Raw genomic sequence first — 15717 nt, 5'->3', positions numbered from 1 at the left:
CATGATGTAAAATAATGTGAAGCCAGATTGTAATGGAGCATTTAATAGAAAGGAGCTCGAAGTAAAGATGTGACACGAGCATTGAAATTAAGAGCAGCTAACAAAGAGCTGGGGTTTTTCATTGTCGACTTGTCTTAACAGAAACCAGTGCGCCCAGAGCCTTGGTAAACGCATCAAGCAGTACTAAGGGTTATGAGCTGCAAACACGGGCATTGTGGCTGCAACCCCCCTAATCAGGCAACATTTATCGCATTTCAGGCTCATTTTGAGAAGCTCATTCTGCTATCGGCCAGCCAGGCATTCTACCGGCCATTCAAAGCAAATCTAAGTATATGAGGAAAAATGAAAATGTATGAAGACTGCGTTTGAGAAAATGACAAAATATCTTGCGCTGTGGTAAATGAGGAGCGGAAGATACAAAACATGAAGGGGCAAAGAGATATGGCAAGAAGATGCATTGCACTAGAGGGTCCGGGGGGGGGGCACGAAAAAGTCTGGATTTTAAGGCGTCTGCTGGCCTCCTAGAAAACAAAGAGCAAGACAATGTGGCTGTTTAGTTAGACGACGTTCCGGATTCTCCTATTTGGCAATCTTGTCGTGCCTACCAATTGTCCAACATTCAAAATAACAAATCCTGAAGTAATTCGCGGGTGCTCAAGCACCAATAGCACCCCCCTCCACCCTAGATCCGCCATTGAATGAACCAACATTCTTTGTTGCCTATAATGCTCTCACCAGTCCCATAGCTGTATGAAGACCCAACTTTATACAATTAATGTTAGAAAGGAAATAACGACTCGCTGACACCCCTTAAAACCCCCGTAATTTGCTCTCCTGATTAATGTATCTAATCTTGTAAACCCACTAACCCTGCTAAAAGAAACTCCCAATGCAAAACAGCGGAGCCACATTACAAAATATATGGATTTAATACCGTATCATACAGATGTAGCCAAATATGGAACTCAATTCCAAATGAGATAAAGTACTCCCCTACTTTATCAATATTCAAGAAAAAAATCTCAGAATTTACATCGTTTAATTGTACTTGTAATCTTTGCAAGGAATATGTTAGCAACATCGGTTATATTTGATTTATACTATGTTTAGCGTTGGTAATTTAAATTAGTTGGTTTTAATTAGCTTGTATGTATAGCTAAAGATTGTACCAACATTAAATAAAGAAAAAAAAAAAGTCTTGGCACATTGATAATCCACCTCTCCCCCACGGAACAATGTGGGTTTACTATCAAACGGGTTAGGATCTTAGGAAGCACTTTCTTTTGCGCTTCTTTTGTGATATTTTTCTAAGCCATCAACATTGCTTTGGGGGGAAGGGGGTGCGAAAATAGGAGTATCCAGGAAAAGAATTGAAAAATATGAAAACACAACGCGATAATCGCTTGATGTTTCAAGTACTTTTGGCAATGACTGTAGGCTAGCCAACCAGTTGTGAACAACCTCTGTAATTAAGTGGTTTGTTATCGTAGTAATTGAATTGAAATAATAATTATTTTCATCGATATTACAAGACTATATCATTAGTTCATTTTTCCTTTTCTAAAAGAGTGAAGACATTTTGAGAAAAGATAGTGCGAAGAATGGCTCGGACGAGAAAGATTAACCAACTCCAATAACAGCTTCATGTTTCGATATATCGAGAAGTTTTTATTTCATATAATTAGGTTCGCTAAAAACCTACTACGAAAGCTACTTTTATCAGCAAGCAACATCACTTTAAAACAACTGTGGATGATAAGAATAAACAAATGGAAAACTTTAAAGTTTATTTGAATGTAAATGTTTTGTCTTCTCTTCGCCATCAAGTGAGTGATGTGAGACTCTCGCATACTTGAGTTTTGTTCCTTGCATCGAACATGAACTCATGCGGATAATTTTTCAGAAAATCTTTCACTACCGAGTAGTGTTTAGTTTGAGTGGCATTGCATCGAGCATCCCATTGCCATCTGTAATTCTCAAAAGCAAATAAACTATCTTGAATCTTTTTTGGGTCGAATTCTCCACAGTTCTCTGGACATATTTCATGGCCAAACGAATAACAAAATCCTTCCTTTAGGACTTTATTTATGTATGGAACAGGTGCTTCAACTGCGTCCTGGTATTTTCCATCCATCATGAAATGCCTTGCATGTATGGAGCTTCTTGGTATCGGCAACTTTTCGTTAGGTGTTACCTCGTTATTAAAGTAAGCTGCATCGACCATACTAGGAATCGATCCTTGACCATGCCATTTTCCAAGTGGCACAACTTGTAAGTGCCAGGCGTAATCATTTCGATGAAAATACCACATGTAATTACACATGATGCTATAATGGCAGAAGCACGTGCCATGAACTTTCACGGCAGAAGGTGCCATCTTGAACACTTGCATAAACGACTTCCCATGCAAATTTTCCACATAACGCCGCATTTCAACGATATGCTCGACTTTAAAGACGACAGGGAAGTATGACATGCACTGCATTACTTGCTTAACACCAAGCACATACTCTGCTGTTTGTATCCAGCATGGAATTCTGGGCATGCCTATTCTACCAGTGACGATTGGCTTTCCATTCTCAAACAACAAGTCCTCCGTGACTGCTGTTACAAATAGAGTGTCAACGTCAACAAAGCCAACGTACCCTTGTAATTTGCAAGAATCTGCATGCATCATGTCAAAGTACATTCTCTCCTTTCCCCAGTTATTGATGACGTCAGCAGGAATTGGATTCATATAGCATATCCGTAGATTGAAATGGTCATACTTTTTTAATAGTTCTTTTGCATAAGCCCAGTCCCCTTTCTTCTCGCTGTCCAGAACGATAATAGTGGAGGCAAGGTACTTTGGAAAGAACAATTCCATGCTTTTCAAAAGCCAGTTATCCAGTTGCCTTTTAAACTGGGTATTATTTGTTAGTCTAACATAAATTTCGAACGATCCTTTTAATCGAAAATTGTACTGTTTTTCCTTGTTTCCTTGAAAATGACTTTTAATCAAACTTCTTCCATTGTATCTCCTTGAACTTGAACTATTGTACTCCATAATAAAATATGATGCAGCAACCATGAAGAGAGCTATACCTATTGTGACTCTAAAAACTACTCGCATGTTGATGTACTCCACACCCATTCGCATTTCGCCTTTCTTGTCCACGTTTACTTGCGTCTTTCTTGTCCGTGTTACTACTGGAAGAAGGATGAAAGAATATAGGAAGAAAGAACTTCGTTTCATTCACATCACGTATCAATTTACAATTATACACTTCACAATTGTTAGATGGTGTACAGGTGGCAATTAATTATCCAAAACTTTGTTATAAAATAACAGTAAAGTGAAGTAATATGTTGGCTTTACAGTCATTTATCTATAAAAAAGACTGGATCGGGCTTCTATTGTTACATCAATGTTATCATCCGAGTAGAGGGCCCCAGAACAGCCAATCCAAGGGCTATTAATTATCCAATGCTTTGTTATACAATAACAGTGAAGTACAGTGTTGGTTTAACAGTCATTTATCTATAAAAAGGACTGGATCGGGCTTCTATAGTTACATCAATATTGTCATCCGAGAAGAGGGCCCCAGAACAGCCAATCCAAGGGCTATTAATTATCCAATGCTTTGTTATACAATAACAGTGAAGTACAGTGTTGGTTTAACAGTGATTTATCTATAAAAAGGACTGGATCGGGCTTCTATTGTTAAATCAATGTTGTCATCCGAGAAGAGGAACCCAGAACAGCCAATCCGAGGGCTATTATATATCCAATGCTTTGTTATACAATAACAGTGAAGTGAAGTACAGTGTTGGTTTTTACAGTAATTTATCTATAAAAAGGACTGGATCGGGCTTCTATTGTTACGTCAATGTTGTCATCCGAGAAGAGGGCCCCAGAACAGCCAGTCCGAGGGCTATTAATTATCCAATGCTTTGTTATACAATAACAGTGAAGTACAGTGTTGGTTTAACAGTCATTTATCTATAAAAAGAGACTGGATCGGGCTTCTATTGTTACATCAATGTTCTCTTCCGAGAAGAGGGCCCCAGAACAGACAATCCAAGGGCTATTAATTATCCAATGCTTTGTTATACAATAACAGTGAAGTACAGTGTTGGTTTAACAGTGATTTATCTATAAAAAGGACTGGATCGGGCTTCTATTGTTAAATCAATGTTGTCATCCGAGAAGAGGGCCCCAGAACAGCCAATCCGAGGGCTATTATATATCAAATGCTTTGTTATACAATAACAGTGAAGTGAAGTACAGTGTTGGTTTTTACAGTAATTTATCTATAAAAAGGACTGGATCGGGCTTCTATTGTTACGTCAATGTTGTCATCCGAGAAGAGGGCCCCAGAACAGCCAATCCGAGGGCTATTAATTATCCAATGCTTTGTTATACAATAACAGTGAAGTACAGTGTTGGTTTAACAGTCATTTATCTATAAAAAGGACTGGATCGGGCTTCTTTTGTTACGTCAATGTTGTCATCCGAGAAGAGGGCCCCAGAACAGCCAATCCAAGGGCTATTAATTATCCAATGCTTTGTTATACAATAACAGTGAAGTACAGTGTTGGTTTAACAGTGATTTATCTATAAAAAGGACTGGATCGAACTTCTATGGCTACATCAATGTTGTCATCCGAGAAGAGGGCCCCAGAACAGCCAATCCGAGGGCTATTAATTATCCAATGCTTTGTTATACAATAACAGTGAAGTACAGTGTTGGTTTAACAGTCATTTATCTATAAAAAGAGACTGGATCGAGCTTCTATTGTTACATCAATGTTGCCATCCGAGAAAAGGGCCCCAAAACAGCCAATCCAAGGGCTATTAATTATCTAATGCTTTGTTATACAATAACAGTGAAGTACAGTGTTGGTTTAACAGTCATTTATCTATAAAAAGGACTGGATCGGGCTTCTATTGTTATATCAATGTTGTCATCCGAGAAGAGGGCCCCAGAACAGCCAATCCAAGGGCTATTATTTATCCAATGCTTTGTTATACAATAACAGTGAAGTACAATGTTGGTTTAACAGTGATTTATCTATAAAAAGGACTGGATCGGGCTTCTATTGTTAAATCAATGTTGTCATCCGAGAAGAGGGCCCCAGAACAGCCAATCCGAGGGCTATTATATATCCAATGCATTGTTATACAATAACAGTGAAGTGAAGTACAGTGTTGGTTTTTACAGTAATTTATCTATAAAAAGGACTGGATCGGGCTTCTATTGTTACGTCAATGTTGTCATCCGAGAAGAGGGCCCCAGAACAGCCAATCCGAGGGCTATTAATTATCCAATGCTTTGTTATACAATAACAGTGAAGTACAGTGTTGGTTTAACAGTCATTTATCTATAAAAAGAGACTGGATCGGGCTTCTATTGTTACATCAATGTTCTCTTCCGAGAAGAGGGCCCCAGAACAGACAATCCAAGGGCTATTAATTATCCAATGCTTTGTTATACAATAACAGTGAAGTACAGTGTTGGTTTAACAGTGATTTATCTATAAAAAGGACTGGATCGGGCTTCTATTGTTAAATCAATGTTGTCATCCGAGAAGAGGGCCCCAGAACAGCCAATCCGAGGGCTATTATATATCCAATGCTTTGTTATACAATAACAGTGAAGTGAAGTACAGTGTTGGTTTTTACAGTAATTTATCTATAAAAAGGACTGGATCGGGCTTCTATTGTTACATCAATGTTGTCATCCGAGAAGAGGGCCCCAGAACAGCCAATCCGAGGGCTATTAATTATCCAATGCTTTGTTATACAATAACAGTGAAGTACAGTGTTGGTTTAACAGTCATTTATCTATAAAAAGGACTGGATCGGGCTTCTATTGTTATATCAATGTTGTCATCCGAGAAGAGGGCCCCAGAACAGCCAATCCAAGGGCTATTATTTATCCAATGCTTTGTTATACAATAACAGTGAAGTACAGTGTTGGTTTAACAGTGATTTATCTATAAAAAGGACTGGATTGGGCTTCTATTGTTACATCAATGTTCTCTTCCGAGAAGAGGGCCCCAGAACAGCCAATCCGAGGGCTATTAATTATCCAATGCTTTGTTATACAATAACAGTGAAGTACAGTGTTGGTTTAACAGTGATTTATCTATAAAAAGGACTGGATCGAACTTCTATGGCTACATCAATGTTGTCATCCGAGAAGAAGGCCCCAGAACAGCCAATCCGAGGGCTATTAATTATCCAATGCTTTGTTATACAATAACAGTAAAGTACAGTGTTGGTTTAACAGTGATTTATCTCAAAAAAGGACTGGATCGGGCTTCTATTGTTACATCAATGTTCTCTTCCGAGAAGAGGGCCCCAGAACATCCAATCCAAGGGCTATTAATTATCCAATGCTTTGTTATACAATAACAGTGAAGTACAGTGTTGGTTTAACAGTCATTTATCTATAAAAAGAGACTGGATCGGGCTTCTATTGTTATATCAATGTTGTCTTCCGAGAAGAGGGCCCCAGAACAGCCAATCCAAGGGCTATTAATTATCCAATGCTTTGATATACAATAACAGTGAAGTACAGTGTTGGTTTAACAGTCATTTATCTATAAAAAGGACTGGATCGGGCTTCTATTGTTACATCAATGTTCTCTTCCGAGAAGAGGGCCCCAGAACAGCCAATCCAAGGGCTATCAATTATCCAATGTTTTGTTATACAATAACAGTGAAGTACAGTGTTGGTTTAACAGTCATTTATCTGAAAATGGCCTTGAAAAAAGCAAACATTTTACAACATACTTAAAGCTTTTTCGTCTGACACTCCTCAGAGCATAAAACGTCAGAATAGGTTCCGAAAAAACACGTTTGAAAAATAAATACCCAGTTGTGGATCGAAATAGGCCAATCAGAAAAACGCAAGCACTAGACCGGTATAGTTGACCAATCAGTGCCGCGAGTCTAAAGAAAAATTACCAATGGAGTCCAAGAGAGAAAACGAACTCCTTTTGCCTACACAATGGCGGCTTTTTCGTTTTTATGTAGATTGACTCCAAAACTGCTAGATGGAAGGACGACCGGGCTCTGCCAATTATCCGAAACATGTCGTCATTATAGAGTTTTGCACAATCTGGGTTGTCTAAAAGATGTTGACCAATGGCAGAATCACTTGTTTTAACAGTGTTTCTAGACCTACAAGATCGAGGAGGCTGTTCACTTTGAGGGGCAGTTTTGTTTTGTATGTTGGAAGGAACATGCTGTTTTATCCTATCCCCCAATCTTTGGGTTGTGCGCCCTACGTAGCCAGAATCACACTGGCACGTAAATTCATAAATGACGGAACTTTTTATCTATAAATCATTTAGTCATTTATCTATAAAAAGAGACTGAATCGGGCTTCTATTGTTACATCAATGTTCTCTTCCGAGAAGAGGGCCCCAGAACAGCCAATCCAAGGGCTATTAATTATCCAATGCTTTGTTATACAATAACAGTGAAGTACAGTGTTGGTTTAACAGTCATTTATTTATAAAAAGAGACTGGATCGGGCTTCTATTGTTACATAAATGTTCTCTTCCGAGAAGAGGGCCCAAGAACAGCCAATCCAAGGGCTATTAATTATCCAATGCTTTGTTATACAATAACAGTGAAGTACAGTGTTGGTTTAACAGTCATTTATCTATAAAAAGGACTGGATCGGGCTTCTATTGTTACATCAATGTTCTCTTCCGAGAAGAGGGCCCCAAAACAGCCAATCCAAGGGCTATTAATTATCCAATACTTTGCTATACAATAACAGTGAAGTACAGTATTGCTTTAACAGTCATTTATCTATAAAAAGAGACTGGATTGGGCTTCTATTGTTACATCAATGTTCTCTTCCGAGAAGAGGGCCCCAGAACAGCCAATCCAAGGGCTATTAATTATCCAATGCTTTGTTATACAATAACAGTGAAATACAGTATTGGTTTAACAGACATTTATCTATAAAAAGGATTGGATCGGGCTTCTTTTGTTACATCAATGTTTTCTTCCGAGAAGAGGGCCCCAAAACAGCCAATCCAAGGGCTATTAATTATCCAATGCTTTGTTATACAATAACAGTGACGTACAGTGTTGGTTTAACAGTCATTTATCTATAAAAAGAGACTGGATCGAGCTTCTATTGTTACATCAATGTTCTCTTCCGAGAAGAGGGCCCCAGAACAGCCAATCCAAGGGCTATTAATTATCCAATGCTTTGTTATATAATAACAGTGAAATACAGTGTTGGTTTAGCAGTCATTTATCTATAGAAAGAGACTGGATCGGGCTTCTATTGTTACATCAATGTTCTCTTCCGAGAAGAGGGCCCCAGAACAGCCAATCCAAGGGCTATTAATTATCCAATGCTTTGTTATACAATAACAGTGAAGTACAGTGTTGGTTTAACAGTCATTTATCTATAAAAAGAGACTGGATCGGGCTTCTATTGTTACATCAATGTTCTCTTCCGAGAAGAGGGCCCCAGAACAGCCAATCCAAGGGCTATTAAATATCCAATGCTTTGTAATACAATAACAGTGAAGTACAGTGTTCGTTTAACAGTCATTTATCTATAAAAAGAGACTGGATCGGGCTTCTATTGTTAAATCAATGCTGTCATCCGAGAAGAGGGCCCCAGAACAGCCAATCCGAGGGCTATTAATTATCCAATGCTTTGTTATACAATAACAGTGAAGTACAGTGTTGGTTTAACAGTCATTTATCTATAAAAAGGACTGGATCGAACTTCTATGGTTACATCAATGTTGTCATCCGAGAAGAGGGCCCCAAAACAGCCAATCCAAGGGCTATTAATTATCCAATGCTTTGTTATACAATAACAGTGAAGTACAGTGTTGGTTTAACAGTGATTTATCTATAAAAAGGACTGGATCGGGCTTCTATTGTTACATCAATGTTCTCTTCCGAGAAGAGGGCCCCAGAACAGCCAATCCAAGGGCAATTAAATATCGAATGCTTTGTTATACAATAACAGTGAAGTACAGTGTTGGTTTAACAGTGATATATCTATAAAAAGGACTGGATCGGGCTTCTATTGTTACATCAATGTTCTCTTCCGAGAAGAGGGCCCCAAAACATCCAATCCAAGGGCTATCAATTATCCAATGCTTTGTTATACAATAACAGTGAAGTACAGTGTTGGTTTAACAGTAATTTATCTATAAAAGAGACTGGATCGAGCTTCTATTGTTACATCAATATTGTCATCCGAGAAAAGGGCCCCAAAACAGCCAATCCGAGGGCTATTAATTATCCAATGCTTTGTTATACAATAACAGTGAAGTACAGTGTTGGTTTAACAGTCATTTATCTATAAAAAGGACTGGATCGAACTTCTATGGTTACATCAATGTTGTCATCCGAGAAGAGGGCCCCAAAAAAGCCAATCCAAGGGCTATTAATTATCCAATGCTTTGTTATACAATAACAGTGAAGTGAAGTACAGTGTTGGTTTTTACAGTCATTTATCTATAAAAAGAGACTGGATCGGGCTTCTATTGTTTCATCAATGTTTTCATCCGAGAAGAGGGCCCCAGAACAGCCAATCCAAGGGCTATTAATTATCCAATGCTTTGTTATACAATAACAGTGAAGTACAGTGTTGGTTTAAAAGTCATTTATCTATAAAAAGGACTTGATCGGGCTTCTATTGTTACATCAATGTTGTCATCCGAGAAGAGGGCCCCAGAACAGCCAATCCAAGGGCTATTAAATATCCAATGCTTTGTAATACAATAACAGTGAAGTACAGTGTTCGTTTAACAGTCATTTATCTATAAAAAGAGACTGGATCGGGCTTCTATTGTTAAATCAATGCTGTCATCCGAGAAGAGGGCCCCAGAACAGCCAATCCGAGGGCTATTAATTATCCAATGCTTTGTTATACAATAACAGTGAAGTACAGTGTTGGTTTAACAGTCATTTATCTATAAAAAGGACTGGATCGGGCATCTATTGTTACATCAATGTTAGCGTCCGAGAAGAGGACCCCAGAACAGCCAATCCGAGGGCAATTAATTATCCAATGCTTTGTTATACAATAACAGTAAAGTACATTGTTGGTTTAACAGTCATTTATCTATAAAAAGGACTGGATCGAACTTCTATGGTTACATCAATGTTGTCATCCGAGAAGAGGGCCCCAAAACAGCCAATCCAAGGGCTATTAATTATCCAATGCTTTGTTATACAATAACAGCGAAGTACAGTGTTGGTTTAACAGTGATTTATCTATAAAAAGAGACTGGATCGGGCTTCTATTGTTAAATCAATGTTGTCATCCGAGAAGAGGGCCCCAGAACAGCCAATCCAAGGGCAATTAAATATCGAATGCTTTGTTATACAATAACAGTGAAGTACAGTGTTGGTTTAACAGTGATTTATCTATAAAAAGGACTGGATCGGGCTTCTATTGTTACATCAATGTTCTCTTCCGAGAAGAGGGCCCCAAAACATCCAATCCAAGGGCTATCAATTATCCAATGCTTTGTTATACAATAACAGTGAAGTACAGTGTTGGTTTAACAGTAATTTATCTATAAAAGAGACTGGATCGAGCTTCTATTGTTACATCAATATTGTCATCCGAGAAAAGGGCCCCAAAACAGCCAATCCGAGGGCTATTAATTATCCAATGCTTTGTTATACAATAACAGTGAAGTACAGTGTTGGTTTAACAGTCATTTATCTATAAAAAGGACTGGATCGAACTTCTATGGTTACATCAATGTTGTCATCCGAGAAGAGGGCCCCAAAAAAGCCAATCCAAGGGCTATTAATTATCCAATGCTTTGTTATACAATAACAGTGAAGTGAAGTACAGTGTTGGTTTTTACAGTCATTTATCTATAAAAAGAGACTGGATCGGGCTTCTATTGTTTCATCAATGTTTTCATCCGAGAAGAGGGCCCCAGAACAGCCAATCGAAGGGCTATTAATTATCCAATGCTTTGTTATACAATAACAGTGAAGTACAGTGTTGGTTTAAAAGTCATTTATCTATAAAAAGGACTTGATCGGGCTTCTATTGTTACATCAATGTTGTCATCCGAGAAGAGGGCCCCAAAACAGCCAATCCAAGGGCTATTAATTATCCAATGCTTTGTTATACAATAACAGTGAAGTACAGTGTTGGTTTTTACAGTCATTTATCTATAAAAAGAGACTGGATCGGGCTTCTATTGTTTCATCAATGTTCTCTTCCGAGAAGAGGGCCCCAGAACAGCCAATCCAAGGGCAATTAAATATCGAATGCTTTGTTATACAATAACAGTGAAGTACAGTGTTGGTTTAACAGTCATTTATCTATAAAAAGGACTGGATCGAACTTCTATGGTTACATCAATGTTGTCATCCGAGAAGAGGGCCCCAAAACAGCCAATCCAAGGGCTATTAATTATCCAATGCTTTGTTATACAATAACAGTGAAGTGAAGTACAGTGTTGGTTTTTACAGTCATTTATCTATAAAAAGAGACTGGATCGGGCTTCTATTGTTTCATCAATGTTTTCATCCGAGAAGAGGGCCCCAGAACAGCCAATCCAAGGGCAATTAAATATCGAATGCTTTGTTATACAATAACAGTGAAGTACAGTGTTGGTTTAAAAGTCATTTATCTATAAAAAGGACTGGATCGGGCTTCTATTGTTACATCAATGTTGTCATCCGAGAAGAGGGCCCCAAAACAGCCAATCCAAGGGCTATTAATTATCCAATGCTTTGTTATACAATAACAGTGAAGTGAAGTACAGTGTTGGTTTTTACAGTCATTTATCTATAAAAAGAGACTGGATCGGGCTTCTATTGTTTCATCAATGTTTTCATCCGAGAAGAGGGCCCCAGAACAGCCAATCCAAGGGCTATTAATTATCCAATGCTTTGTTATACAATAACAGTGAAGTACAGTGTTGGTTTAACAGTCATTTATCTATAAAAAGGACTGGATCGGGCTTCTATTGTTACATCAATGTTTTCATCCGAGAAGAGGGCCCCAGAACAGCCAATCTGAGGGCCTTTATTTATCCAATGCTTTGTTATACAATAACAGTGACGTACAGTGTCGGTTTAACAGTCATTTATCTATAAAAAGAGACTGGATCGAGCTTCTATTGTTACATCAATGTTCTCTTCCGAGAAGAGGGACCCAGAACAGCCAATCCGAGTGCTATTAATTATCCAATGCTTTGTTATACAATAACAGTGAAGTACAGTATTGCTTTAACAGTCATTTATCTATAAAAAGAGACTGGATTGGGCTTCTATTGTTACATCAATGTTCTCTTCCGAGAAGAGGGCCCCAAAACAGCCAATCCAAGGGCTATTAAATATCCAATGCTTTGTTATACAATAACAGTGAAGTACAGTGTTGGTTTAATAGTCATTTATCTATAAAAAGAGACTGGATCGGGCTTCTATTGTTACATCAATGTTCTCTTCCGAGAAGAGGGCCCCAAAACATCCAATCCAAGGGCTATTAATTATCCAATGCTTTGTTATACAATAACAGTAAAGTACAGTGTTGGTTTAACAGTGATTTATCTCAAAAAATGACTGGATCGGGCTTCTATTGTTACATCAATGTTCTCTTCCGAGAAGAGGGCCCCAGAACATCCAATCCAAGGGCTATCAATTATCCAATGCTTTGTTATACAATAACCGTGAAGTACAGTGTTGGTTTAACAGTCATTTATCTATAAAAAGGACTGGATCGGGCTTCTATTGTTACATAAATGCTGTCATCCGAGAAGAGGGCCCCAGAACAGCCAATCCAAGGGCTATTAATTATCCAATGCTTTGTTATACAATAACAGTAAAGTACAGTGTTGGTTTAACAGTCATTTATCTATAAAAAGAGACTGGATCGGGCTTCTATTGTTACATCAATGTTCTCTTCCGAGAAGAGGGCCCCAGAACAGCCAATCCAAGGGCTATCAATTATCCAATGCTTTGTTATACAATAACAGTGAAGTACAGTGTTGGTTTAACAGTCATTTATCTATAAAAAGGACTGGATCGGGCTTCTATTGTTACATCAATGTTCTCTTCCGAGAAGAGGGCCCCAAAACAGCCAATCCAAGGGCTATTAATTATCCAATGCTTTGTTATACAATAACAGTGAAGTACAGTGTTGGTTTAACAGTCATTTATCTATAAAAAGAGACTGGATCGGGCTTCTATTGTTATATCAATGTTGTCTTCCGAGAAGAGGGCCCCAGAACAGCCAATCCAAGGGCTATTAATTATCCAATGCTTTGATATACAATAACAGTGAAGTACAGTGTTGGTTTAACAGTCATTTATCTATAAAAAGGACTGGATCGGGCTTCTATTGTTACATCAATGTTCTCTTCCGAGAAGAGGGCCCCAGAACAGCCTATCCGAGGGCTATTAATTATCCAATGCTTTGTTATACAATAACAGTGAAGTACAGTGTTGGTTTAACAGTCATTTATCTATAAAAAGGACTGGATCGGGCTTCTATTGTTACATCAATGTTCTCTTCTGAGAAGAGGGCCCCAAAACATCCAATCCAAGGGCTATTAATTATCAAATACTTTGTTATAAAATAACAGTGAAGTATAGTGTTGGTTTAACAGTGATTTATCTATAAAAAGGACTGGATCGGGCTTCTATTGTTACATCAATGTTCTCTTCCGAGAAGAGGGCCCCAGAACAGCCAATCCAAGGGCTATTAATTATCAAATGCTTTGTTATACAATAACAGTGAAGTATAGTGTTGGTTTAACAGTGATTTATCTATAAAAAGGACTGGATCGGGCTTCTATTGTTACATAAATGTTCTCTTCCGAGAAGAGGGCCCCAGAACAGCCAATCCAAGGGCTATTAATTATCCAATGCTTTGTTATACAATAACAGTAAAGTACAGTGTTGGTTTAACAGTGATTTATCTCAAAAAAGGACTGGATCGGGCTTCTATTGTTACATCAATGTTCTCTTCCGAGAAGAGGGCCCCAGAACATCCAATCCAAGGGCTATCAATTATCCAATGCTTTGTTATACAATAACCGTGAAGTACAGTGTTGGTTTAACAGTCATTTATCTATAAAAAGGACTGGATCGGGCTTCTATTGTTACATCAATGTTCTCTTCCGAGAAGAGGGCCCCAGAACAGCCAATCCAAGGGCTATTAATTATCCAATGCTTTGTTATACAATAACAGTAAAGTACAGTGTTGGTTCAACAGTGATTTATCTCAAAAAAGGACTGGATCGGGCTTCTATTGTTACATCAATGTTCTCTTCCGAGAAGAGGGCCCCAGAACAGCCAATCCAAGGGCTATCAATTATCCAATGCTTTGTTATAAAATAACAGTGAAGTACAGTGTTGGTTTAACAGTCATTTATCTATAAAAAGGACTGGATCGGGCTTCTATTGTTACATCAATGTTCTCTTCCGAGAAGAGGGCCCCAGAACAGCCAATCCAAGGGCTATCAATTATCCAATGCTTTGTTATAAAATAACAGTGAAGTACAGTGTTGGTTTAACAGTCATTTATCTATAAAAAGGACTGGATCGGGCTTCTATTATTACATCAATGTTCTCTTCCGAGAAGAGGGCCCCAGAACAGCCAATCCAAGGGCTATCAATTATCCAATGCTTTGTTATAAAATAACAGTGAAGTACAGTATTGGTTTAACACTCATTTATCTATAAAAAGAGACTGGATCGGGCTTCTATTGTTACATCAATGTTCTCTTCCGAGAAGAGGGCCCCAGAACAGCCAATCCAAGGGCTATCAATTATCCAATGCTTTGTTATACAATAACAGTGAAGTACAGTGTTGGTTTAACAGTCATTTATCTATAAAAAGGACTGGATCGGGCTTCTATTGTTACATCAATGTTCTCTTCCGAGGAAAGGGCCCCAAAACAGCCAATCCAAGGGCTATTAATTATCCAATGCTTTGTTATACAATAACAGTGAAGTACAGTGTTGGTTTAACAGTCATTTATCTATAAAAAGAGACTGGATCGGGCTTCTATTGTTATATCAATGTTGTCTTCCGAGAAGAGGGCCCCAGAACAGCCAATCCAAGGGCTATTAATTATCCAATGCTTTGATATACAATAACAGTGAAGTACAGTGTTGGTTTAACAGTCATTTATCTATAAAAAGGACTGGATCGGGCTTCTATTGTTACATCAATGTTCTCTTCCGAGAAGAGGGCCCCAGAACAGCCAATCCAAGGGCTATCAATTATCCAATGTTTTGTTATACAATAACAGTGAAGTACAGTGTTGGTTTAACAGTCATTTATCTGAAAATGGCCTTGAAAAAAGCAAACATTTTACAACATACTTAAAGCTTTTTCGTCTGACACTCCTCAGAGCATAAAACGTCAGAATAGGTTCCGAAAAAACACGTTTGAAAAATAAATACCCAGTTGTGGATCGAAATAGTCCAATCAGAAAAACGCAAGCACTAGACCGGTATAGTTGACCAATCAGTGCCGCGAGCCTAAAGAAAAATTACCAATGGAGTCCAAGAGAGAAAACGAACTCCTTTTGTCTACACAATGGCGGCTTTTTCGTTTTTATGTAGATTGACTCCAAAACTGCTAGATGGAAGGACGACCGGGCTCTGCCAATTATCCGAAACATGTCGTCATTATAGAGTTTTGCACAATCTGGGTTGTCTAAAAGATGTTGACCAATGGCAGAATCACTTGTTTT

General features: G+C 38.3%; 1 protein-coding gene across 4 annotated transcripts in view; it reads right to left on the bottom strand.

Annotated features, from left to right (window-relative positions):
- Positions 1 to 1309: 1309 nt before the first annotated feature.
- LOC135687398 (uncharacterized) overlaps positions 1310 to 15717 on the bottom strand; it is a 39245-nt gene continuing 24837 nt past the window's right edge. Inside the window, exon 2 of one of the 4 annotated variants that reach the window (XM_089114429.1) lies at positions 1310 to 3186. In XM_089114429.1, the coding sequence (XP_088970555.1) occupies positions 1823 to 3139 (1317 nt within the window). In that variant the 5' untranslated portion in view covers positions 3140 to 3186 and the 3' untranslated portion in view covers positions 1310 to 1822. Of the gene's footprint in view, positions 3190 to 15717 lie in introns of all 4 variants that reach the window. The other 3 variants (XM_089114430.1, XM_089114428.1, XM_065203942.2) reach the window with 3 other exon arrangements.

This window comes from Rhopilema esculentum, chromosome 20, assembly GCF_057945365.1.
Source record: "Rhopilema esculentum isolate cy_ngs chromosome 20, ASM5794536v1, whole genome shotgun sequence".
In the NCBI taxonomy this organism is placed as follows: Eukaryota; Metazoa; Cnidaria; class Scyphozoa; order Rhizostomeae; family Rhizostomatidae; genus Rhopilema; species Rhopilema esculentum.
The sequence above is the reverse complement of the archived record's forward strand: the minus strand, read 5'-3'. Positions and strand labels throughout refer to the sequence as shown.